This window comes from Talpa europaea (assembly GCF_964194135.1).
Source record: "Talpa europaea genome assembly, chromosome: 5".
NCBI lineage: Eukaryota > Metazoa > Chordata > Mammalia > Eulipotyphla > Talpidae > Talpa > Talpa europaea.
In genome coordinates, this window is record NC_140071.1 from 140,813,294 (window position 1) to 140,838,327 (window position 25,034).

General features: G+C 63.5%; 1 protein-coding gene across 2 annotated transcripts; it reads left to right on the top strand.

Annotated features, from left to right (window-relative positions):
* Nucleotides 1-1,704: 1,704 nt before the first annotated feature.
* Nucleotides 1,705-24,390, top strand: WDR1 (WD repeat domain 1; the record flags this gene model as incomplete). Of its 2 annotated transcripts, XM_084233505.1 has the most annotated exons (15): nt 1,705-1,720; nt 2,108-2,229; nt 9,287-9,377; nt 12,157-12,304; nt 13,272-13,452; nt 17,417-17,494; nt 17,780-17,860; nt 18,237-18,470; nt 18,666-18,755; nt 19,562-19,716; nt 20,313-20,400; nt 21,547-21,657; nt 22,277-22,450; nt 23,774-23,918; nt 24,284-24,390. In XM_084233505.1, the coding sequence occupies 15 exons, from the start codon at nt 1,705-1,707 to the stop codon at nt 24,388-24,390; spliced, it is 1,821 nt and encodes a 606-aa protein (XP_084089631.1). The 2 variants fall into 2 exon arrangements, with proteins under 2 accessions (XP_084089631.1, XP_084089632.1); XM_084233506.1 differs by lacking the exons at nt 9,287-9,377; nt 12,157-12,304; nt 13,272-13,452.
* Nucleotides 24,391-25,034: the final 644 nt, after the last annotated feature.

Here is a 25,034-nt window from a genome sequence, read left to right on the forward strand (position 1 = left end):
CTTAATTCCAGCCCCATTAAGGGCTTATGATTAAACGCTGGTTCCTCGGAGCCAGTTACAGCCCCCACGTGAGTACTGCACTCTGGCCTCATCTCAGTCCTGCACGGCACGTTTCTAGACCCACTGGGTCACCAGACCCACTTCACCCAGTGGTTCCTTGATTGAGGGGAGCACATGGGGTGCGGGGCCATCCATTTGAGTATCATCTACCAGGGATGGTTTCTAAGGAAAGTGAGAAGCTGAGGAGGGGGTGTTAGCAAAGGTTTTGCAGAGGTTGGTAGTTTAAATGGCAGGAGTAGTTGACTCAGTAAGGAACACCTGAGCACAGGACGGAGTTTAATTTCTCGTGCATGTCAGAGGCCCTGGGCGGCGGGAAAGGAAGGCAGCAGAGACACTCAACTTTAGGGCCCAGCGGGACCCTTTTAGGACTTTAGCTTCTACTCAGACTGGTAGTTAATTTTTAAGCTAAGAATTTAGCTAGAGTCTTCAGGCTGCAGAGGCCTGGAAGACAGGTCTGGGGGAGACGCCAGGGAGGTAGAGCAAGCCAGACCCAACTGGAAACGCCAGCAACAACCCAGGTCAGCCCTGGGGAGCCAACTCTGCAGAAGTGACAGGCAAGAGGATTCCCCCACCCGGTCTTGAAAGGGGGAAGTTAGAGAGGAAAAGCCGGGGCTCACTGCACTTGGGCCTCAGGCAAGAGGGGGCCCCCACACCCCATTTTGAAAGTGAATGGGGGGAGATTAGAGGAAAAGCCAGGGCTCACTGCACTTGGGCCTCAGGCAAGAGAGAAGCCCCCACACCCCGTTTTGAAAGTGAATAGGGAGAGATGAGAGGAAACTTGGGCTTCGGGCAGGAGGCGCCCCCACCCCGATCTTGACAGCCCACTGGGAGAGCTTAGGGGGAAAGCCCGCCAGGCCCGCCGCCCCGGCTCCCGGCCCCTCAGGCACCCACGGGCGCTCCACGGCTGCTCGGCGGCCTGACCAGGGAGGCCCCCGCCCAAGCTCCCTTCCTTTCCCGCTTTAGAAGAACAGTTTCCCCACAGCCTACACCCGCCCTTGCTCGTCTTCGCTTTTTGAGAGAAATTCTGAGAGAAGTTTCGGCTCCCGCCAAGGCCCCGTCCCCAAAGCCCCGCGGACAGCAGCTGCCCCGGAGAGGCCGGCTCCCCCCGCGTAGGGCTTGAAAAATGAGAAAGCAACAGCCGGAGTGGGGGCGGGGGGGCACTTGGCGGTCCCGGCCCGCACCCCTCCCTTCCCCCAACCCAAGCTCCGCGCCCAGCAGCCCCGTCCCTCTTCCGCCCCTCACGCTCCCACGCGCCCCCCGGGAAGCTCTGACGCCCCGCGCGGCCGGCACCGCCTTTTCAAGGGCCCGGGCGCTGCGTCACTTCCGGGGCGGGGCGCGAGGGGCGCGCGGGGCGGGGCCCGAGCCGCCGCCGCCGAGCCGAGCGCTTGACTATATATGGTCAAAGCTGGGGGGCGAGCCGCGCGCGGGGCCGCGCTTCCGGGTTCGGCGGCGCGCAGGGCAGGGCGCGAGCGGCTGGAGCCGCGGCCTGGACCGCCCCCCCGGCACGCCCGGCGCCGCCTCCCGCCCGCGCGACCGACCGCTCGGCCCCGGCCCCGGCCTCGGCGACGTGCGCTTCGCTTCGCTTCGCGGCGCGGGCGGCCCGGAGTCTCGGCAGGCGGCGCGGCGCGGGCGCGAGTGGCGAGGATGCCGTACGAGATCAGTAAGTGCCGCCCGGCCCGGCCCGGCCCGGCCCGCCCGGCCCCGGGGGGCGCCCCGCGGGGGGGGGCGGGCGGGGCGCGGGCGCCGGCGGGGTCCCCGGGCGGGGGGGGCGGCCGCGAGCTCCCGCCGCCCTCGGGGCGCCCGGCGGCCCCCCCGGCCCGGAGGGCCCCAAAGTTGGCACCGCGGGCCGGGCCCGGCGAGCCCCGCGCCCCGGATGGGCCGGGCCGGGCGCGCGGACCAGGAAGTCGCCCGCGGGCGCCCCGCGCCCCCCGCGCCCCTCCCGGCCGGCCCCCCGCGCCCCTCCCGGCCGGCCCCCCGCGGGCGCGGGCAACAGGTGACCCGCCGGCCCGGCCCCCGCCCGGCCCTGAGCGCGCCCGTGTCTCCGCAGAGCGGGTGTTCGCCAGCCTCCCCCAGGTGGAGCGGGGCGCCTCCAAAATCGTCGGCGGCGACCCCAAGGGCAACAATTTCCTCTACACCAATGGCAAGTGCGTCATCCTGAGGAACATCGACGTGAGTACCCCGCCCCGCCCCGGGCGCCCCCCGACCGGCGGCGCTTCCTCCGCACCCCGCTCGCCACGCCCCCCCGCCGGCCCCCCGCGGGGCGCAGGAAGCGCCTGCCAGTTGGTCGCGCCTTCTCGGGGAGCCCGAGGCGGGTCCTGAGAACCAGGGCTCGGGCGCGAGGGCTGCGGCGGACCCGGTTACCTGCGGCTTGACCTTGGGGTGCTGGAGGGCTCCCCGCTGTGCTGTGAGCCGGCATTTCCTCCTCTGCCGCCTGGGCCCCCCGGCCCCCGCGCTCTCCAGCCCGCAGCCCAGGTCAGCATGCGGGATCCCGGGCCCCTGGCCCCCAGCCTGCTCGTCCCCTCGGGGATTCGATCCCCAGTGCAAGATCAGGAACCGGTTTATTCCCATGAATCACGCGGGCGGGCCCCCTGCGCTGGGCTGAGAAGGCTGCTGGGGCCAACTTGTTGGGAAACCCTCACAGAGCCGCTTTACTCCCCCGTGATGAGCCACGGGCCAGGCCCCTGTCACCCTCACTTCGGGGATGCACCCAGGAATCCTGCCTTCCTCAGCCTGGGGGTGGCGGGGAGGGAAGGTGACCTGCAGCGGGCGGCTGGGAGGGCTTCTCCTAAGCTGTGCCAGGCTGTGCCTGGTACCCAGGGTGGAGGTGGTTTTGATTGGCCGCGCTGCCAAGGGCTGTCAGCTTAGATGCACATGTGAGGAGTGGTCGCCCGCCGTGGGTAAGGGTTGCTGCTGCACAGATGCCCTCCGCCTGCAGGAGGCTCACAGTTGGCAGGGGAAGGGAGGGGGCTCTGGGGGCCTCTCCCCCCCATCATAACAGGAGAGAGGCCTTTGCGTGGTAGGGGTTGGCTCTGCCTCCATCTCCGGCTCAGCCAGCCGGTTGCTTTTGCTCTGCACGCCTTGGTGGCTTCTCCCCTCCCATGATAGCCGGGCACCTCCAATGCTGGGGTGGGTGCGATTGTGCTTTGAAGGTGCTAACAGCCGCTCTAATAGTCACACGGATCCCTTGAAAGCTGGACTGGCCTAGAGTCCACCCCCGAGGGTGTGGGGGGAGGGCTAGGATCCAGATGCCTGGGGGTCTCCAGAATAAGGTCCTGAGATTTTTTGAGAAGATAAGAGTTGAGGTGGCTCTAAGCAGATTCTCACTCAGTTTGGCAAACCGAATGCCCCACAGTCCTCTTGGGGAACCAGGGCCGCAGCATGGCCAGGCTGGCCCTGTCGAGGCACGTGCGTGGCAAGGCAGCCTGCACCCCCTCGGGGAGGGGGCTCACAGAGTGCCTGCTGTGGGTCCCACGCTGTGAAAGATTCTTGAACTGCAGCGTCTTCCACCCTCCCTTGGGCCCCAAGAGGCAAAGGAGACCAGCAACGAGCTGCCTCCAGTGGAGAAGCTGATGAACGCCACGGGCGAGCACCCCGCACAGGCCACATTCCCTGACCATGAAGTCCATCGCTCCTTGCTTCTGGGCTCCCTGGTTTCAGTGCCCCGGAACTTACTCTTCTCATCAGAGGGCACACCTGCTTTCCCGCCCCGCCTCAGCAGGGAGAGCTTTCCTGATCTGGGTGTAAACAGGCATTAGGCCCCTGTTTGCTTGGTGGGCCCTTGGCAGTCAGGTAAAGATGAGTCAGACTTGACCTGTCCGAGTCCAGACTCTGCTGGGGGCAGAGTGAGACCGGAAGCCGCTGGATACCCCAGACGGGAAGGAGGAAGCAGTAGTGAGAGCACAGGCCTGTGGTAGGGAAGAGACGGGAGGCCGGGCCACTTCCTGCAATGACCCGAGGATGTCAGCTGGGTTGGCATCTCACACCCAGCACGCCCCAACATTTGGGTTTCCAGGGCATGCTTCCCCCAGATGGCAGTGCCCACCCTCCAGCTGTTCCAGCCCCCAACCTGGGACTTCCAGTGGCTTCCCCCTCCCTCTCTCTTCCTGCTATATTTAATTCTCAGCCAATCCAGTGACTGCAGTCAAAGTTTCTTCAGAGTCTGGCATTTTCCTGACTTCCTCTGCTCCCACCACCATCCAAGCGGCCATCGTCTCTTGCCTGAAGTGTAAGAAAAGTGGGCTCAGTTACCGCCTGGACGTTGGTCTCCCCGCTTCCTCCGCGACTGTTCTCCAGCCTGCTCTGTCTGCACGGCACTGGCTTCAGGGAGCTCCACCCCGCCTTCAGCCAGCACCCTGCTGTCCCCCTGGGCGCCCCGCCTTGCTGCTACTCCCGTCTCCTCATGTCCTCCCTGTCACTCAGCTTCTCCGCTCTTCTTGGAACTTGTGTGACTGGCTCTCTGGAGTTGCCAGGGCCTCTGTCTGGACACTTTATTCTTGCCAGTCGTGGCACACCTTGGCCCCATCTTCCTTTGGGTTTCTGTTTAGATATCACCCTGTCGGGGGGGGTCTCCTGAACAGTACCCCATCCCAGCCTTCTGCACTCAAGTAGTGCCCCAATACTTGTGGAGCAAACCAGCCAGTCTCTGGCCCCACAGCCTGCACCGGGGCTGTCTCCTGTCCCCCGGCACCATCATGCGGAAGGCAGGGCCCTTGCTGACTCCCCTTGGAGCCACGGCTTCACTCCCTCTCTCGACGGAAAAGCTGGGCTCAGCGGCAGGGCTCCTCTGGACTGGTAGGATGGTGTTATCTGTTCGTTTCAACACCACCTGTTGCCACACCTTGAAGAGAGAAATGCAGTTAAAGGTCTGCGGGGAATGTGGCTGTCCAGACCCGCCCTCAGAGAGAGCCTGGGAGACTGGCGACCCCACCCCCCACCCCCTGCAGACAGGGCAGGGTCACTCCCAGTGCTGGGACAGACCCGCTTCCCTGCCAGCGGCTAAGCAGTGAGTGCATCACAGGGGCAGGCTTAGGGCTGGCTTTTCATAGGGTTCACCCCAATCCCGGAACTAAAATCTACATACCTGAGAAAGCGGCAGCTGTGAGGGGCTGATGTGCTGCCAGGAGTGGCATGCCAGGGGCAGCTTGGCATCCTGTGCTTGTGAGCATGGCGACAGTGGGCTCCCGGCATGGGCTGGGCTGGGATGTGGCGCTTGAGTGCAGAGTCTCACCTGCAGTGACTCGTCCATGCAGAAAGGCCACCTGTGTGTCCAGGACAGCCCCCAACCCTGTGGGGTCATGTTCGGGTACCAACTGACAGAGCAGCTGTCCACACAGGTGTGAAGCCAGGAGAGGATTGGATGGGCCCTACAGGCTGAGCTCCCTTGAGGAAGGAAACAGACTCGAACCATATGGGGCCTGAGCACATGGGGACACATGTGGGCATTTCGGTTGCGATGTGTCTGTGTCCCATTGCCAGTCACAGAAATCCTAGCTGGCTCAGCACAGGCATCTCTATGTCTCTACACATGCACACACACCCTGCCCTCCTGGCTTGTTAATCTTGTTACCAGAACTTCTCAAGCATCCACTTAATAGCAAAGCCTGTGCCAGCCCTGGACATACTCATTCCAGGGCCTTTCCTAGGGGAGCCCCCAGTCTGGCAGGGAAGAGGGACACAGTCTTCAGGCCCAACCCCAGAGGGAGCAGAGTGGCCACAGGGCCCCCAGGGGCTGAGCAGCAGCAGGTTCCCAGGAGGTTCACAAGTTGAGTGGAGGGACCTGGAGAACATTTGGGGGCAGGGGCTGGGTGTGCGCTCAGGCAGCCCCTCGACAGGATCAGGTCTGAGGAGAGAGCACTGTGTCTGAGGTTCAAGACAGGAGACTGGCTGGGAAGCTGCTCACCGATATATGGAAGTGCTCAGCCGCGCACCCAGCTGCAGTTCTAAGGTCCCCACCAGGGTCCACTAAGCCCCCATCTCCAGCCACAGCTTTCAAGTTTAAATCAGGGTTGTCAGGCGATCTGGCCCTCAACCCCTGAGGGCTAATTTGGCAACATCAGGAGACGTCTTTGTGCTGCTGGTTCCTTGTGGGTGGGTGTGGGCAGACACCTCAGGGCGCACAGGACACTCCTGAAAACTGCCTGGCACGAAGCGTCCGTCATGCCCACACTGACAGACCCTGGGGGGCAGTGCCCTGGGCGCCTGGCATGCATGAAGAGGAGTGTCCTGTGTGGCCTGCTGGTGAGAAGCCCAGCCCTGTCCCATCAGCAGGGACACTCCTGGGGAGAGCTCATGTCTGGGTCGGGTTTGGAGGATCGGTGGGAGCTCTCCAGGAAGGAGATGGAGACAGCAGGGGTGGGGAGCAGGGCGGAATCACAGGGCCCCTGAGGGTGAGGGGGATGATTTACATCCTCTGGCCTTCAGGGACTGAGGTTTTAGCACTTCTCTTACATGTGGGGAGGGGAGACGGCAGAGCCTGTGTGCTGGTTGCAGCTGAACCCCAGGCTGGTGAGGGGAGGGCCTGTCTGGTTCAGTGGAAGCTGACCCTGCCCCGGAACGCCTGGGGGTGCTCATCCAGATCCCTGCCCGGTCCCCACCCCGGGAATGAGGTGGTTAGTCACAGATGACGCCCTGCTCTGGAGTTTGAAAGGCCTTTTTCGCTCCTCTTGCAAAGTCTCAGCTGTGAGATACCCCGAGGCAGCCCTGGGTCCTGAAGCTCGGCTCACCTGGCCCCTCCTTGCCGGGAGGGAGCCCAGGGCTTCTCTGAAGGCTCTTGGACACCATGGGCAGCTGGGAGCAGGCCTGAGTGGGGTGGGAGCTGGGGGTCTTGATGGGGTATGGCAGGGCAGCCCCCAGCCCCCCGGGGGAAGGTCTCCCAATGGAAGCCTAGAGCTTGCGGTGGGCGGATGGGCAGCACTAGGTGAAAAGTCGGTCTTGTCCCCAGGAGGGTGTGAGGGATTGGGGGGTGGGGGGCGAGGCCGTGGGCTGGGAAGATGGCACCTCCCTGAGGGCATGCCCACATCCACCCAGGGCCCAGCGCCTCCATTCTCTCTGACTGCAGGCATGGCCTGCAGAGCACAGGAGGGACGTCCCAGAGAAGAGACACCCCAAGGGAGCAGGAGCCCCTGCCACAGTGGGGTGTGTCTAGAATTGGCTTCCTTCTCATTTTCCCTTCCCCAAATGGGGGACTCCTTCCAAATCCTGTTCTCCTTCCTAGACCACGGAAGAGGAAGGAAGGGGGGCTGCGCCCCTGGGGGAACGGAGTGCTGCTCTGGAATGGGCCCGGCCCGCAGCCCACATGGTGGGCACAGGGTGTCCCCCTACTCGGAGACGGGCAGTGGGAGGAGTTGTCCCAGACAGATCCCGTGGGGCCTCCGCCGCCCCACACTTGCTGCCCTGCCATTGGTTTATGTCTGAGTTAGACACCCTTGTCCCCCTCTCATGCTGTGACCTCAGTTCTGTGGTTACTTCACTGTGTCTCGTCCTCTTGGTTCCTCCTGTTGCACACGGAGTCGCCCAGTGCCGGCCTCTGGCTTAATCACCTCCAGCCCCTTGCGGAGCGTCACCTGCATTGCATCGCGCCTGAGCCGCGCTCCCTGGTGGTGTCTCCCCCTCTGGGTGGGCACTCCGGCGCCGCAGGTCCTAGCTGCCGTGGCCCGTGCGGGTTGGACCGCACTGCAGCCAGCCTGGGCCTTGGGGTCTGCTGCCCGTTGTGGGGAGGGACTTGTAAGGGCGGAGCTTACTCCTGGGGCCTCTGCCTGTGCATTTCCGTCCCTCCCCCAAGGCCTTCTGAGTGGGTGCCTGGTGGTTTCAGACAGTGAGTGCCAGGGAGGGAACCCACTGCCCTGGGTGTGGTGTGTCCAGTATGTCTCACTTGGTGGGCTGTAAGACCCCCGGGTAGCCACAGGCCTGGGCAAGGCTCTCGGGGATGGGGGCACCCACAGGCTTCTGGGCACGGGGCTGTGCCCCAGTAGTGTGCTAGCACTGGGAGCCAGGGGCCAGTAGGAGTGAAGGGACACGTTACAGGGGTGTAACTTAGGTACAAAAAACTCATCTGCTATAAGTTTAAACCTTAAGGTTTGACAGATACAGTCAGCCTAGCCTTGTCATCACCACCATATAGAACATTCCAGAAAGTGCACTCTGACCCTCATGGACAGCCGCCTCCCTGCAGCCCCTGTCCCCGGCAAGGACTGACCTCCCTCTGCCGCTTTGGGGCACCTTTCATAGATGGTCCGAGAAGCCGTGTGTCTTCCCCAGGCAGCTTGCTCTCAAGAGCCTCGTGCTGTGGGCATGTGAGGGCCTTGTTCCCACCGCCCCCTCACTGGGTGCAAGAGGTCTGCTCCCCACCTGTGGGCAGGTTAGGGTGCTTTCCAGGGACACGGCATCTTTCTGGGGACTGTGTGGATGCCCAGTAGTGGGCCACAGGTGGTGTGCGTGGCTTCATAAATAGCCTGCTGGGCTCTCCCCGTCCATCCTCTGCCCTCCGCCAGCAGCACGGGCATCCTGCGCTGCCCAGCCTCACCAGGCATGGTGGCCATGGGTAGCTTTCTGCTTCCTTAGTGCGCTGGCCTGTGCAGGGAGAGGGGTTCATCTGTAAGCCCCACATGTTACTGTGCGTGTTGGTGCTGAGTTTCCACTCGGGGGAAGCCAAGGACTGTGTGGACTCTGCTCAGTGCTGGCTGTGGACCCGCGGGGGGCTCAGCTGCAGGGGGTGACAGGGACATGGGGTCCAGCGTCATGTCATAGCTGCTTCAGGGCGAGTCCATGGCATTGTGGCACAGAGGGGAGACAGGTACAGGTGGCAAGGATGGGCCCCTCACTCCACGCCCACCATGTTCTCCAACCTTACAGCTGAGCTTCTTCCGCCTGGTGGCCTGGGTGGAGAGGTGGCGTGACGGGGAGACGCGGCTGCGTGGGGCTGGGCACAGGCCACCATGGGCATCTCCCATCACCTGGGAGGCCAGAATCTGATTCTTCAGTGGAATTTATCTTGTGTGTGGCCTGCAAACACTTGCTTGTACTGGGGCAAGCCCAGAAAAACAAACCACGGAAAGGAAGTCACCCCGAGTTCTATGATCTTAGACTAAAAGAGAAAGTTTAAATTGCCTAGAATTCTACCACCCAGAGAGAGGCGGGCACCAGCTGTGCTTCTGGGATGTTCTCTGGGGAGGTCTGGGCTCTACGCGACTACTCTACCCCTCGTGCTCACCTGGTCTCCTCCCCACAGAACCCGGCCATCGCCGACATCTACACGGAGCACGCCCACCAGGTGGTGGTGGCCAAGTATGCGCCCAGCGGCTTCTACATCGCGTCTGGAGGTACCTGTGCTGAGCGGGGCTGGGGCCCGGGCAGCGGGCGGGGCAGCGTGTGCTGAGTACAGGGTGGGGCTGACGGGGGAAAGCTCCATCCAGAACAAGGGAGCTCCAACTCAGGTCAGCAGTGGTTCTCGTGTGGTTGGCCAGAGGCCTCTGGGGCTGTGCTGTCACGTGTGGGGCCTCGTGCTGTGCACATGAGTGTCCACACACACCTGGGCCGTCCCGGTCTCGGGTCACCTGCACCGGCTGCTCCCGTCCTGGTCCAGCACAAGGCCGGCCTCAGGCCCTTTCGCTTGTGGGCTGGGCCTCTGCTCAGCTGGCTTTTGCGCAGCTCCATGGGGGCTGGGTAGAGGGGGCCCTCCTAGCACGAAGACCTTGGCATTGTAGGGTGCTGTACTCGCTTGGCCCTTTGAAGCAGATCTCTCACCATCTGCAGATGAGAAGGGGGAGACAGACGTTAGAGGCGCTCATTCCGCTCCCCCCATTCTTTCATTCATCTATTCTCACAGGTCGGGGGGCAGGACCCACTCGGGGTGTTTTGACCACACTGCGCCTCCCCAGGGGCTTTCCCCTGCTGGCCGTGTAGCCTCCTTCCAGGCCTCTGGTGCCCTCCAGAGCAGTTGGGGGGACCAGTGTGGCAGTGTGTGTGAGAGTGGGCACCCTGTCCTCGTGGACCAGGTGACGACTCATTATCTGTCTCGGCGGCCGTGACCAGCGCTAGGGCAGGCCAGGCTTGGTGTCCGCTCCACCTGCGTCTGTGGAACTTGCTACGTCTCGTGTCCCAGGGTCTCTCACCCTGTCAGTTCTTCCGTCTGGCCCTGCTCTGCCAGCAAGATGCCTCTTCATTTAAAGTCCCAGGGTTTGGGCCCGGTGCCTTTTAATCTTCTCTTCTCAGGAGAGCGGTGTGGTTGGCAGGCCTCGCGGCTGGCCTGGCACAGTGCCCAACTGCCTGTCCCGTCCTGGCTGGCAGGGGCAGCGCCCAGAAATCGGGGCCATGAAGGACAGCCCGCGGAGCTCCCCGCGGTCCTTGGGGCCGAGGGAAGACCAGGAAGCGCTGGCTGTGGCAATTAGGACCCTGGGCTCAAACCAGTGCCGTGTGCGGGGCTTGTGGTGAAGAGGCGGCAGCGGCTGAAGCGGCCGGCTAAGTGGGTTACCAGGCACCTGGAGGGGGCAGGGCCGGGTCCCTGGGTGCCAAGTGCAGGGTCTGGTACTTCGGGCAGCCTGCAGCTACTCCCAGGTGGGGTCCAGCGCGCTGTGGGCTCACTAGGTGCCAGGGAGACGGGCTCCTGTCTGCTGAGAGATTGAACCTTCGGGAAGCCCTGCGATGTGAGGAGCACATATTAGGGCCTGGGCCCTTCCTGGGCAAAATGTCCATTTCTGCCTCTCCAGGAGTCCACAGTCTTTGTGAAGGTGCTCAGGGCAGGGCTGTTTCTGGGACAAACCCAGGTCCCTTTTAGCAACTTTTTCCTCTGGAGATTATGAGGCTGGTGGCCCGACCCACCCAGTGGTTTTGGTGAGCAGCTGGTGCCCGTGGCACTGCAGCAGGGAGGGGCAGATGCACTGAGAATGCTGTTTGTGTCGGGGATGTGGCTCCCAGTGTAGAAAGAGACTGGAGGGAGGAGGCTTCCGCCTCACTGCCACGCCCTTTCCTCCCCAGCTGGCCTGCTGTTCACAGAGGGTGCTCAGCCAGCCCCAGGTCCCCATCCCTGCTCACCTCAGCCCCTGCCCTGCAGCCCTCCAGGGCCTCCCAGGGCCTCCCTGTGCTTCATTCCTGTGCTCATGTGGAAGCTGGCTTGTCCTGTCTGCCCCACAACTGGACGCCACCCCACCTGCTTTCCAAGCCTCTGCCCAGTGGAGACGCCTGCTCTGAGCCGTGGCTCTGCAAAGCCTACTTGGGGCTAACTGGTGGCCAGTGCCCTCTGTGCACTGAGGGCCTATCTAGGTCTCTCTGTGCCAGCTCGTGTTACCTTCACAGCGCGTTCCTGGTGGCACCGCCCACTGGGGGCAGCCCTCCAGGTGGCCAGAGGCCAGGGCAGGTCCACCTCTCCCTGGACTGCCTGCGAGCCTCCGCCCCTGCCCGGGGCTGGCTGTGGTGGTGAGCCGGGGTCCTGGGACACTGGCAGACTCCAGAGTGAGCGTAAGTGCTGCACCTCTTCTCACCTCTCCTGACGTGGCGTCTGTGCTCCCTGGGAAGGGGCGTGTAGGCGTTGGTGCTTGGATCTCAGTGACAGGATCGTGGCGGGGAAGGAGGGCGTGGTCCCCACTGCTCGAGCTGGGTGTCGCGCGCTCTGTAGTAAGACTTCCACACCCACGGCGCGTCTCCCGCCTCGTGCCTCAGTCAGGCGCCGTGGGCAGCGAGCTTGCTGGGATGAGATGAGCAGTGCGCACCAGTGGGGCGGGCGCGGCTGCGCGTGGCGGGAGGTGCGAGCTCGCACCATCAGGTTTCACTAGTGAAGGCCTGGCTCCCCCTTTCGCAGGTGCCCGAGCCCACATGCCTCGGTGGAGGCAGGTTCTAGCAAGACAGAACCGCCCCCAGGGCCTAGGGGGCTGCCGCCTGTGCCCTGGTGTGGGGTGCTGGCCCAGCTGGCCGTCCCAGCAGCCTCTGGTACAAGCGGAAACCTCTGACTGAGCTCAGCGGCCTCTGGTGCAAGCGGAAACCTCTGACTGAGCTGTACCCATGCCCCCGGCCTGACGCGCAGCTGCAGCCCAGGTCTCTCCTGAGCCGGCGCCGGGGGCTGCCCTGCCAGGCCTGAGCACCTCTCACTGCCCGCTGTGCCCGCAGACGTGTCTGGGAAGCTGCGGATCTGGGACACCACGCAGAAGGAGCACCTCCTCAAGTATGAGTACCAGCCCTTCGCCGGGAAGATCAAGGACATTGCTTGGACAGAAGACAGTAAGAGGATCGCAGTGGTCGGGGAAGGAAGGGAGAAGTGAGTGTGCCCAGCCCTCCCTGCCCGTGCCCTTGGCTTCACTCCCTCTGGGTGCCCTGTGGGGCGGGGGGTGATGTCCAGCCGCTCACGCTGGTGGGTGTCGAGCTTCCCTCCACACAGGCCTGGGTAGCCCCCACCCTCAGCTCCCCGGGGCCCAGGAATCTCGGGTGTCCTTGGCCCCTGCTCCTCCTGGGACTCCACTTGTGGGTCTGGACGCTTCCTGGCAGTAGCAAGCAGGAAGGGGAAGGGCAGAAGCAAGGGCGCTCAGGAAAGCATTATTGGTGCCCCCCACAGTTGCCAACCTGGCTGCAAGGGAGCCTAGACACCCCGAGATGGCACATCCCCGAACGCCTCTTACTAAGGGAGAAGGGAAGGGGTCAGGGCTCTTGGGTGGGGGCCCTGAGTGTCTGCTGCACTCTTGGGTCTCGGGGAGTGTGCCCTGGTTTTCTTGCCCCAGGTGCAGCCGGGGCCCCTCCAGGGCAGTGTGACGGCCTTTCGGCACTTGACCTGGCAGGCACCTTCTTCACTTCCCTCACCCGGAGGCTCTGTGGGCATCCCCTCCCCGGTGGCCCAAGCCGCCCGTGTGCCTTCACAGTCCTTATGGCTGGTTTGCAAATGGCAGCCACAACAGTCCTGTTCAGCAGCCGCCACCCGAGAGCGAGGCCGCTTGCCCCCTGGGGTAACGGGTCTATTTCCTGGTCCCCTGGTAAAACTGTCGGCAAATGGAGGAGGCCACAGGCCGTTCCCTGCCCTTCCCCGCAGAGGCTCATAGCGCTGAGCCACTGGACGCAGACGTCCAGTCCCTTCCCAGAGGCACCATCTCGGGGCCTTTCCTCAAGCGCCGAGCCGACCCAGCGTGTCTTGTGCGGGGCGTGTGGTCATGACCAAGGCCTCCTGCTGCCCCTGCTCTGACTGCCCAGCGCCCCTCCCAGGACAGGGCTGACCCGCTGGACTGCTCTCTCTGCAGGTTTGGCGCCGTCTTCCTGTGGGACAGCGGCTCTTCGGTGGGCGAGATCACAGGCCACAACAAAGTCATCAACAGTGTGGACATCAAGCAGAGCAGGCCGTACCGGCTGGCCACTGGCAGCGACGACAACTGCGCCGCCTTCTTTGAGGGGCCACCGTTCAAGTTCAAGTTCACCATTGGTGTAAGTGCACTTCGCTCTGAAGGGGGGTTTCTGGTCATCTTGGTGACTTGAGCACCCGTGCCTGTTAGATGCTGGCGCTGGGCAGGAGACCCCGATGCCAGCCACAGTGTGGCGTATAGGCGGAAGGAGGTTCCCTGGGTGGGAGACGCACCGTCCCCCCGGCCTTGTGGTCCCACACCGGGGGTCCTGACTGTCCTAGTGCAAAGGGGCCCCGTGCAGGGCAGGACTTCCCTGGAACATACCTGAGGGGCTGCGAGACCTGGCGAGTACCCTGGCCTTGGAGGTGCCTTGCCGGGATGGGGAGCCCGGGGCCGTCACATTTCACATGGTGAGGGCAGAGCTTGCGGGCTTCTGGATTGGTCTGCTGCGGGCCCCAGCATATGGGAGGGCAAGGACCCGAGAGGGAAGTGGGTGCTGACTGTGAAGTGTGTGCGCTCAGCTCCCTGGCAGGTGACCCGGGGTCTGGACCCAGCTCCCTGCCTATCCGACAGGGACAAGGGCCTGAAGCTCTTACAGCCTCACTTTTCTATCTGCCCAAGTAGGTGGGGCCATCTGGCATCAGAGCCCCTCAGCTGTGCTTTTGGGGCCCACACAACCACCTGCAGGCCCAGGGACCCCCCCCTGCCAGCACATTTCCTGTCCTGGGGCCCCAGCGCAGGGCAGGTTCTGAACCGCCCCTCCTGGTTCTTCCCGCGTCTCTGGCACCAGCGGTGGGAGAGAGACACAGAACACTGTGGCCGACTGTGTCCCTGGGGTCGGCAGTGGTGGCGGGCCGGTGGCCACCTCAGGATGAGATGAGCTAGTATCCCAAAAGCGGCTCAGGGCGCTGCTGCTAACTTGGGTGGTTTCCCAGTGAGTCATACACTGTGAGCAGGGTGAAGCCAGAAAGGGCAGTGCCCCAGCTCCCCTGCGGGCAAGGTTCCTGACACGCATAATGGCTAGGCACGGAAGGGTCCTTCCTATTCCTAGAGAAACGGGCCATGCTTCACCCCCTAGGCCTCTGCACCCCGTGTGAGACTCAGCGAGGCCGGGGGCACCTGCTCATGGGGCCTGAGACCATGAGGAGGCGTTCGGGTTTCTGCCGACTCATGTTGAGCATAGGAAGGAGGGGGTGCTCAGCCCCCCACACTCACCCCAAATGTAAGGTGTGGCCGACTATGGGGGTCAGCCTGCCTTAAGCCCTCGACACTCCACAGTCAGCTAGCATGTGGGGGGCTGTCTGACCTTCTAGGGCCAGTGGCCCCAAAGGGCGGGCTTATGGTGCTGCCTGGGAGGGCGGTGGGCCCAGGAGGTGGCTCCCAGCATCACAGGAGGCCGGGTGTGGGCTGGTCACGAGCTGTTCCCCAGTCTGGCACAGCATTCCCGGGCAGGTTGTGGCCTCCCTAGCGTCCACTGTACCTGGTCGGCCCCTGCCCGCACGCTCTGGGATCGGGGTCGGAGGCGCAATAGCAGGCCCCACCGAGCATTGCCCACGCCCCACCCGTCCTGCACTTGGGCGCCACGCCCTCTTCAGCCGGTGGGCCCATGGATGAGCAGGACGCCTCTTGGGGTGCCGCCCGCTCTGAGAGCTGTGTCCACGCCCCAGGCCCCCTGTGTTGCCATCAGCAGGTGGTTTTTGTGGAATAGAAGTTGACTCCGGAGGAGCAAAGGTCAGGGCTCGCCTCTTCGAGAGGGACGGGCACCCTGGTCTGTTCCCCAGGAGGGGAGCTGCGCCTGCCACCCCACCTGTGGTCTTCCCCATCAGTCACCTCCAAACGGGCCTTCCCACTTCCTTCTGAACAGTTGGGGGTAACGTGAGCGAGAAATCTCCATCTGGGCTATTATTAGACATGCTGCTTTCCTAGACAGCGAAGTCAGTTTGGGCACTCGCGTGCCAGGTGTTCAGGCAGTTTCCTGTTGCCTCACTCTTGGCAGGGTAGACAGCAGAGGCTCTTCAGGTGTCTGCCAAGTGCCGCTGGGTACCTGTGCTGGGCACCTGCACTGAGCTGGCCTCTCTCGGCCTCACTGGTCCCGTGGGGTATGTGCTGACTGAGGGTGCCCAGGAGTGTGGGGACCAGGGCGAGGCCCAAGGAGGGCCAGAGTGAGCCTTTGTCCCTTCATCTGACCCTGTCTCTACCGGGGACAGTGGTGAGTGGGCAGCTCTGTTGGGGCTTGTAAGGGGGGGCAAGTGAGGCTGGCGCCATGGTGCTGCGCAGCTGAGCAGACCTGGATGCAGGTCACTTGGGCCTGAGGGTTAGTCCTCCACGCCGGGGCAGCTGAGGCTGGAGTCAGTGACTGGACCCAGTGGTGGCTTCATTGTCGCCTGATTGTTTTACACCACAGGCTCTCGACGGTGACAGGAGGTGATGGTGGAGGAGGTCGTGAGGGTGGGTTGTTCCAGTTAAAATCCACAGACATGTTCCCGGGGGCCCCCGGGCCAGGAAACGCCCCAAGGTGTGGGTCCTCTGGGCTGTTGGGGTGGGGCAGACCTGGGAGCTCCAGCTCCGTAGCTGGCAGCCATAAAGAGCCCCCAATCTGGGGCCCCTCACAATGTTTCCCCAAGCCCGTTCCTCTGCGCACTGGCTCACCGCCTCGGGCACGGGGCTCTCTGCCCCACCCTCACACAGGCTGTTTCAGGCCAGGCATCAGCCTCCCGCGCAGCTGGACTCCTGGTGCAGGGCCACGGTGGTGCAGCCACACAGTCCTGGCAGGAGGGACTCGCTGTACCGCCGAGACAGGGGCAGCAGGCTGGTGGGGAGGGGGGCCTTCCTGGAGAGTGGAAATGGGGTGGCCCGGGGTCACGGCTGGGGCTGCCCCAGGAGACTGGTCCTGAGCTGGGCTGGGAAGGGGGCCCTTGCTGTCTCAGCAAACCAGTGACCCTCGAGTTGATCGCAAGTTGGAATCGGGTGGCGACTGAATATTTTTCTGAGAGAAATCAGTACCCCCACCACAGCACCCCCTTAGCCTGACGTCCTTCTGCACCTGGGCTCTGGGGGTTCTTCTGGCGTCATTTCTGAGGGAGCCCTTTCTCCTTGGGCTGCCCAGGGCTCGCTCAGACACAGGGAACCCGCCACCACCCTTGTCCCTCGCCTGAGGGACCACGAGCAGCAGCAGCAGCAGCGGGGACGGGCGAGGTCAGGACCAGCTGGGCCTGCAGCCTGAAGGGCACGTGGGCGGCCGGAGCAGTGGCAGCGGCTCCAGCCTCCAGGAGCTCTGCCCGTGACTCATTCGCCCCCACCCGGCCCTGGGTGGCCGAGAGCAGTAGCAGTTGGCCCGACCTCAGAGCAGCTCCCACCATGGCCGGGGCCTGGAGACACAGCGTCCGTGGGTAGTTTGCCTGCAGGGCAGGTCCCCCCGCCACACAGCTCACCCCAACTTCGCCCCTTCGGAGCGGTGAGCGTTACCTGCAGTGGACGATCCCGTGGGTGGTCCAGCACTGTGCCTAGGGCCTTGTATTTGGGGTTTTTAGAGGCTCAGTCTCTGACGCCAAGTCCTCCTCACTTGGGGAGGATGAGCTCACTCTCGTATTCGGTGAGTGAGTCAGTCGCCCCTGGCGCGCTTCTCCCCTCAGCTGCTCACTCTTGCCCCCGGAAGGTCACAAACGTTGTTTAATTTCTTCACAACCTCATTGTTCCCTCCGCGGATGCCCTCCAGTCCCTGCCGTGTACTGCGCCGAGCCAGGGCAGGCCAGGGAACCAGTCTCCTGCCATCAGAGCTTTAGGGCTGAGCTGGCTTGGGCCCAGGGGGAGGGGAGGCCACCAGCATGGGATGGGGCACGTCCCCCGGGAGACGGGCCGGGCACAAGCAGAGGACAGCTCGGCCTGCCCCCACACCAGGCTGCTTGGGATTTGCTGTGTCACCTCTGATGGCGCCTGTGGGCTGGCAGCTCCCAGGAGCCCTGAGCTGGTGTTCAGAGCAGGCCGTGGGCTTCTCTGGGAACCTCCCACCTCCCGTCACCCCGTGGTGACTGTCTGCTTTCCCCCAGGACCACGGCCGCTTCGTCAACTGTGTGCGATTCTCTCCTGACGGAAACCGATTTGCCACAGCCAGCGCCGATGGCCAGGTGAGGGCAGGGCGAGGCGGCTTCGTCTCCTTGTCCCCTGCAGCTGCCCAGCACCAACTTGGCTAAACACAGTCTGCCCCCCTCGGACACGGCCCTCACCCGGCTGAATCAGCAGGCGCTCTGGACCCTCTGTCCTTTCAGACAGAGCTGGGACGGCCTGGCCGCCTGTCTGTTAAGACCCTTGTCACACAGCGGACAGCCGAGCGGCCCAGTGGGGCCACGCCCAGCCACAGGCCGGCTCCCAGGCTCGCCGCTCATGGTGACACACGTTCCTTTTTCTTGAAGATTTACATCTATGACGGCAAGACCGGAGAGAAGGTGTGCGCTCTGGGGGGAGACAAGGCACACGACGGGGGCATCTACGCGGTGAGTCGGGGCGCTCCTGGCGTGGCGCTGTGGGGCCGTTTGTGGTTTTGAAGTTTGAAATGGAGGTTGAAGCTTGGGGTGGTGGTCGGGGCACTTCGAGGTGATGCGGGACAGGGTGCCGAGGCTTGGACAGACAGCCTGGACATCAGAGCTTCTGGAGGCTCAGGGGGCATCGGGCACAGCTCTGCAGCCAGGGCTGTGTGTCTGTCCCACGGCCTGGAGCCAGACCAGGGAAAGGATATTAAAAAAGCCACACAGCCCTGGCTGCAGAGGGGTGTACCCCTCGAGTCCTACCCCCTCCCAGCTTTGCTGCTTCCCGGGGTCCTTCCCTGCTCCACAGGGCTGTGACCTCTGACACGCCTCTTTGTCTAACCAGGTCAGTTGGAGTCCTGACAGCACCCACTTGCTTTCTGCTTCTGGAGACAAAACCTCTAAAATCTGGGACGTCAACGTGAACTCAGTGGTCAGCACGTTTCCCATGGGCTCCAATGTCCTGGACCAGCAGCTGGGCTGCCTGTGGCAGAAGGACCATCTGCTCAGCATCTCGCTGTCCGGGTACATCAACTACCTGGACAGGAACAACCCCAGCAAACCCCTGCGTGTCATCAAGGTGAGACGGCCTGGCGAGGAGGGTGGGTGCCCGGCTGGGGTGAGGTTGGGGGGGCCGGGCCCTAGGGTGCTGGGGGAAAGCTGGCGGGGCTCAGGGAAGGTGTTTCCAGTCATGGGGAAGGGCTGCGGTGTTGGAGCGGGCGATCAGGAGGCTGGATGGCTGGGGCTCACCCTGCACCCCCGTCTGTCTCCACAGGGTCACAGCAAGTCCATCCAGTGTCTGACGGTGCACAAAAATGACGGCAAGTCCTACATCTACTCTGGGAGCCACGACGGGCACATTAATATCCTTTCCCTGCTCTGGCTCCAGGCCGTGGGACAGACACGCAACCCTGGCTGCAGAGCTGCCCCCTGAGCCTCCAGCTTGGGCTGCGGCCTCGGCTGCATGGTCCGTGAGCCCCCGGAGCCTTGCTGCTCGTGCCCAAGCTGCAGAATCCGTTCGTGTTGGAATCTAAGAGAACATGGAGCTTTTGGCTGAGCCCCCTAGTTCTAAAAATGAAAGGTCAAGCTCAGATTGCCATAGCGCCTTCCCCACATCACTGCTGGGCTAGGGCTGGTCGCCTGCTCCCTCTGTGAGGTTCTCTGGGTCTGAGATGGCCCCTGGAGGCGTGTGTGGCAACCTTATGCACCCTGCTCTGCTGTTTGTGGTCTGGGGCCTGTTACCCCTCTCATGGGACTGTCTCCAGTGTTGGACCAGCCTTCTGTGTAAGGGCCTGGCCTGTGCAGACGCTTCCATGCTGTGGCCTTGCTGAAGGGCGTCCAGTGCACCTCGTCCCCGCAGCTTCCAGGCCAGCCTGGGCTCCCCACAACCCCAAGAAGGGGTAGAGAAAGCACTGGAACCACCTCCTGGAGCAGCACCCCCAGCACACTACCCTTTCTCTCCCCACTTGTCCCCAGTTCGGTGTCGGGGTGCCACCCCAGGACCTGCCAGACTTGGGAAAGGCCTCCTGATGGACCCACAGTCCCCCTTTGAGAAGAGATTCTCAAAGAATTTAAGATTCAGACCTGGAGGTGACCAGGCGGCCCCTCAGGCTGGGCACTCACTTTCCTCCCCAGTCCCCAAGGCCAGGCTGCTCCTTAACCCGCCCACATTACTGGGACTCTGAGACGGGGGAGAACGACTCCTTCGCGGGGAAGGGACATACCAACCAGGTGTCCAGGATGGCCGTGGACGAGTCAGGGCAGCTGGTGAGCTGCAGCATGGATGACACGGTGCGCTACACCAGCCTGGTGCTGAGGGACTACAGGTGAGGCGGCGGACAACCCCCGCTACCAGGACGGCACCTGCCCGGCCCGTGGGAGTTTGTCCCTGAGCGCCCCGGAACCCCACACTCAGGCTCCGCCCTCTTCTGGCTGCCTCGTGGTGACCCCGGGCATTAGCACAGCCCTCGCGAATCTACCCTCTGGGCTGGGCCGGCCGACCCTCACCTTGTCTGCAGGGCCCGGTCCGTCAGCCTCCAGGCCTGGTCACGTGGCGTTGCCCTCGGCCTGCTTTGCTGCTGCACGCGGTTGTCCGGGCTGTGGCCCTCGCCTTGGCCCAAAGTGGACGCGTGGCTGTCAGCAGCGTCCTCAGGTCGCCCTGCTGCGAGGATGGGCTCTGGCTGGGGCAGGTCTGCACCAAAACCTGGCAGCAGACGGGGGCAGGGCGGAGACTGGCGGGGGTGCCTGCCACAGACGCGGCGTCCTCTCGCCACCCCTTCCAGGTTCCACTCTTGAGCTCGGGGGTCATTTCCAGCAAGTCGCTCCTTGCTGTAGCTTGCTCTAGGGTTTTCTCCGGCGTGGCCTGGCTCGAGCGTGCGTTTCACGCCCGCACGATCCCAGCATTTTCCTTTCTTTCTAACAGCGGACAGGGGGTGGTGAAGCTGGACGTCCAGCCCAAGTGCGTGGCCGTGGGCCCTGGAGGGTACACCGTGGTCGTGTGCATCGGGCAGGTAGGCTCCCGCGCAGCAGGTTGGTAGGCGGGCAATGCATGCTCGAGGCGTGCGGGGCTGCTCTCTCCACCCGAGGCTTCTGCCGAGCTCCTCGTGCTCTCTTGAGCTGAGCCTCAGCCACGCTGTAGCTGGGCGCAGTATGCCCCTTCACAGCCCGGGAGGCAGAGGCACGGGCGGGTCTGGCACTTGCTGAGGCCTGGCTGCGAGAAGGCAGAGCAGGACATGGCCAGGCTCTGTCAGCTGCGCCCGAGCCGCCCATCAGTGCTGGGGCGTGTGCGGCACAGCCGCCTGGCCCCTCATGTCCCGATCCAGCCCGGCAGCCGTGCAGCCACGTGGCTGCAGGCATTTCCCTACCCTCTCTGAGCTTGTTTCCTTGTCCCTCACAGCTCATGGAGGGCGCAGGGGGTGGCCAGGAGCCACCTGGGGCAGGGAGCTGGGGCCCCGTCTGAAGCCTGGGTTCTCTGTCCAGACGGCGAGGCCAGTGCTGCCTCCTCTCTGGGAGCGCCCTGATGGAGGCCCAGACCTGACCCGCTTCGTACAGAACCCCCGAGCAGATGTCGTGTCAGCAGGCCTGGCTCCCGGGGTATAGAGTGGAAAAGGCGGGGATACCCCAGCCCCCACTTGACAGGAGTGACACCCCCGCAGGAAGGCTGCCACTCAGGACCCACTGCCCCTGTGCCTCCTGCACACGGGATGCCTGGGGGAGGGCACGTTTCTGTGCATCCTAGGTACGAATGCTTGCTGCCAAGCAATTACTGCAGACACCCCGGATGGTCAAGGGTGCAAAGGACCAGATGGCTTGGCACAGGAGGGACTGGAAGGAGATGTTCTGGAAGGATGGAGGGGCTGGGCTGGGGCATGCGCAGACCAGGCCCAGGTCTCTGTGTGGAGCAGCCGGCATGACACGAGGCTCCGGGGAAGCTTCGAGAGAGGCTGGCAGAGGCCCTTTGTGGGGTCTGGCGGTGGCGACGACAGCCTGCCTTTGTTGCAATAGTGTCCTGGCTGACTGCTGAGGAGCGCTGCAGGCTCGGAGTCACTGGCCCCTGCATGTCCCCCAGCAGGGCTAGGGCTGGCCAGAGCCCAGCCCAGCAGGGAGCAGCAGCCGAGGGGCCTCTGCGGCTCTCATGGCCAATCCGTGTCTCGTAGATCGTCCTGCTCAAGGACCAGAAGAAGTGCTTCAGCATCGACAACCCTGGCTATGAGCCTGAGGTCGTGGCGGTGCACCCCAGTGGAGACACGGTGGCTGTCGGGGGCTCGGTGAGGTGCCTCCCCACACCCTCTGTTGGGGCTCTGGGGGACTGGGGTGACATGTGCTGTGTGAGTGTCGTCTGTCTTGGGGCGGCCGGGCAGGAGGTGAGAGCTGCCCTCACTGACCTGCAGAGGCCCCCCTGGTACCACGGCCCCCAGGGTGCTTGTCCAAGCAGGGTGCTTCTTGGCTCCCACCCAGGCTCAGTGTGGGCCTCCAGCGGACTTGCCCAGGCCCTGAGGGTGGAGGGATGGTCTGCCAGGCCAGGACATTGCTGGACACTGACGCGTGTGCGGGCGTCTTGGAAAGGGCTGTGCTGTGCACACCTGCCCTGGGGTTCACTGGAGTTGGGTGGAAAATGCAGACTCATGAGGAGGACCCAGCCATACAGGATCAGATGGGGGCGGCGAGGGTTCTGTGTTGAGTTAATGTTGTTAAACGTGACTCACTGTACTGCTGTCCCCACACCGAGAAGCCCATGAGCTGCTGCAGGGCCAGGCCCTCCCTGCAGAGAAGGGGCGGGGGAGGGTGGGGGGAGAGAGAGAGAGTGTGCATGTGTGTGTGTGTGTGCGTGTGCGCGCGCATGTGCCTACCTATGCATGCGCTGACCACTGCCCCTGGCCCCTGCAGGATGGGAACGTCCGCCTCTACTCCATCCTGGGCACCACGCTGAAGGACGAGGGCAAGCTCCTGGAGGCCAAGGGCCCCGTGACCGACCTGGCGTTCTCCCACGATGGCGCCTTCCTGGCCGTGTCCGACGCCAGCAAAGTGGTCACAGTCTTCAGTGTTGCTGACGGCTACTCGGTGAGCGAGCCGCCTGCCTCGTCCCCGCACCGGACAGAGCAGGTGGCGGGTGGGCTCTCTCTGGCCGCCCTCCCACAGGCTGGAGACCGGTGGCTCCCTGCTCTCAGGTGGGGAGTTCCGGGTCGAGGACTCTTGCCCTGCTCCTGGGAACGAGTGACTCCAGGAGGATGGGTGGTGCGGCAGCCACGAGGCTCCCTGTGGAGACAGGCGCCGGGTTGGCCTGGGCGGCCAGGTCAGGTGCTCCCGGCTCTGGGCCAGAGTTCTCGCCTCTGACAAGGTTTCAGACTCAGTTTACCTCTTGCCTCATCAGTTAAGACCCTCTGTAGTGCTGGTTGTCCAGACCCTGCCCTGTGCCAGGTGAGGGAGGCCCCAGCAGCAGGGAGACCTAGGAGCTGCCCATTCCTGGCAAAAAGGGGTGTGGGGGTTGAGGTGGCCAGCACTCCCGTCCCCTCCATGGGAACTGTGGGGCGGCCCCTTCTCACAAGCAGGGGCACGGCCTTGGAGGGACTGGGTGTGAGGAGCTGGTTTGCAGGGGCAGAGGGCACAGGCTCCTGGCTCTGCCCAGTCCACCGTCTCACTGGGACGGTTTTGAAACCTACAGCGAAGCTGGGAGAACTAGGGACCAGATTCCGCCCTAACATTTCGCTGCGTGACATGACCCGTCCACCCCCCGTGAGCCAGAGTTCATTCAGTCGTTGCTTAGTTTTATCTTTTGTAAGTGTCACGTGTAACAAAAGCCCAAGTGAACAAAGTCAGACGTTGACGGCGTGTGCACCCAGAGCCCGAGCCCCCGCACACGTGTCGGCCTCTGCACGTGTCATGCTGAGTGGCCTCATTGCACACAGCAGGGGTCTCGTTGAGGACACGTCATGTCACCTATAAGGGCAGACTTGGCGAAGGACAGAATAGGCAGACCTTGAGAAGGAAGTCGTGGCCACGTTGACCACCGCTGTGGAGAAGAGGCGCTTTGAAGGAAAGCCTTGGAGATGTGTCCCGTGGCCACGCCCATCCCCCGGGCAGAGCCTACCTGCTCCCACACTGGGCATGTGGGGTGGGGGTAACCTGTCCCCTCACAAGGCCGAGAGCCCTGGAGGCCGGTGTCGTGTGCAGCCCTGTGTGCCAGGGCTCCTGGGTACAGTGCTGGCTGCTTAATCAGAGGCCACACCTTCTGGCCTTCAAGTAGCGGGCAGTGGTGGGCCTTCCAGTGGCCAGTGAGCTGGTGGAGGTACCTGTATGGAGAGGGCACTTAACCACTGAGCCTGCGGAGCTGGGGCACTGACTGCTGAGCCCTGACCTTCCACCTCTGCTTTGGCTTGCGTCTAGGAGAACAATATCTTCTACGGACACCACGCAAAGATCGTCTGCCTGGCCTGGTCCCCAGACAACGAGCACTTTGCCTCCGGCGGCATGGACATGATGGTGTACGTCTGGACCCTGAGTGACCCTGAGACCAGGGTCAAGATCCAAGGTGACTGCCATACCCACTGGGTCCAACCTTTCTACAGCGCCCAAACGGCAGCTCCGGGGGCTCCCTCCCTGGGCTTCATGGGACTGGTGGGGCTGCAGAAGAGACCACTGTGCCGGGAAGGGGGCGGGGCAGGACTGCTTGGTCCTGCAGACAGCAGTATGGGGGTGGCCTCTCCTGACTTGATAGCTTCCCGGTCCTTGGTGGGCACAGCCGTTTGACACCCCCCGCTATCACCCAGACTCCTGCTCGCCCCCTGTGTGGTGTTGGGGCCTCGGGCGTTGATGAGCAGGGCACAGGGTCCCATGCTCCGGGAAAGATGCGAGACCCGAGAAGTGGCTCCCCTGACCTTGAGCGCTGTCTTGCAGACGCACACCGGCTCCACCACGTCAGCAGCCTGGCCTGGCTGGACGAGCACACGCTGGTCACCACCTCCCACGACGCCTCCGTCAAAGAGTGGACAATCGCCTACTGAGGGCCGCGCCTCGGGACAGACCGAATCAGGGACTAGAGTTTACCCGCGCCGAACACGTCCTTTCTTGAAATACTCCTGTACCGCGCCGCCCCACCCCCACCCCAGAGGGAGGGGCCTTAACCGAAATTATCCTCGTCTCTACAGGGTGTTCAGACCTATACATGTCCTTTGAAAGCTTTAGACAGTGACAGTTTGCACATGAAAAATAAAGCGAGCACTTAAACCACGCGTGGAGCATCACTGAAATCCCACCACTCAGCTCTGCCCGGGGGGGCGGAACATTCCAGAGGCCTTGCCTCGCAAGCACACAGCCCCCACGCCCCGCGGCGCTTGCTGTCTACCCCAAGGTTAGGGCCCAGTCCCCACCGGCCTGGGGCCACAGGGGGCCCCAGGCCACCCACCACAGGCGCGTGCGGGTGGGTGTCCCGCGCTCCAAGGGCGCCGTGCCTGTGCCACCTCCAGGGTGTGGGTGCACCCTCGTCTGCCTCGTATTTCCCTGTCAGTTCTTGTGCTTGGTTTTCGCAATGGAATCGTGGGATTCTTCTGGTTTGGGTTTATTTTTATGTATCTTAACTGTTGCCTGTCTGCCTTGACAGCTCCCGAGGGCGCCCTGGCAGGCTAGAGCCCTAGCTCACTAGACGGAG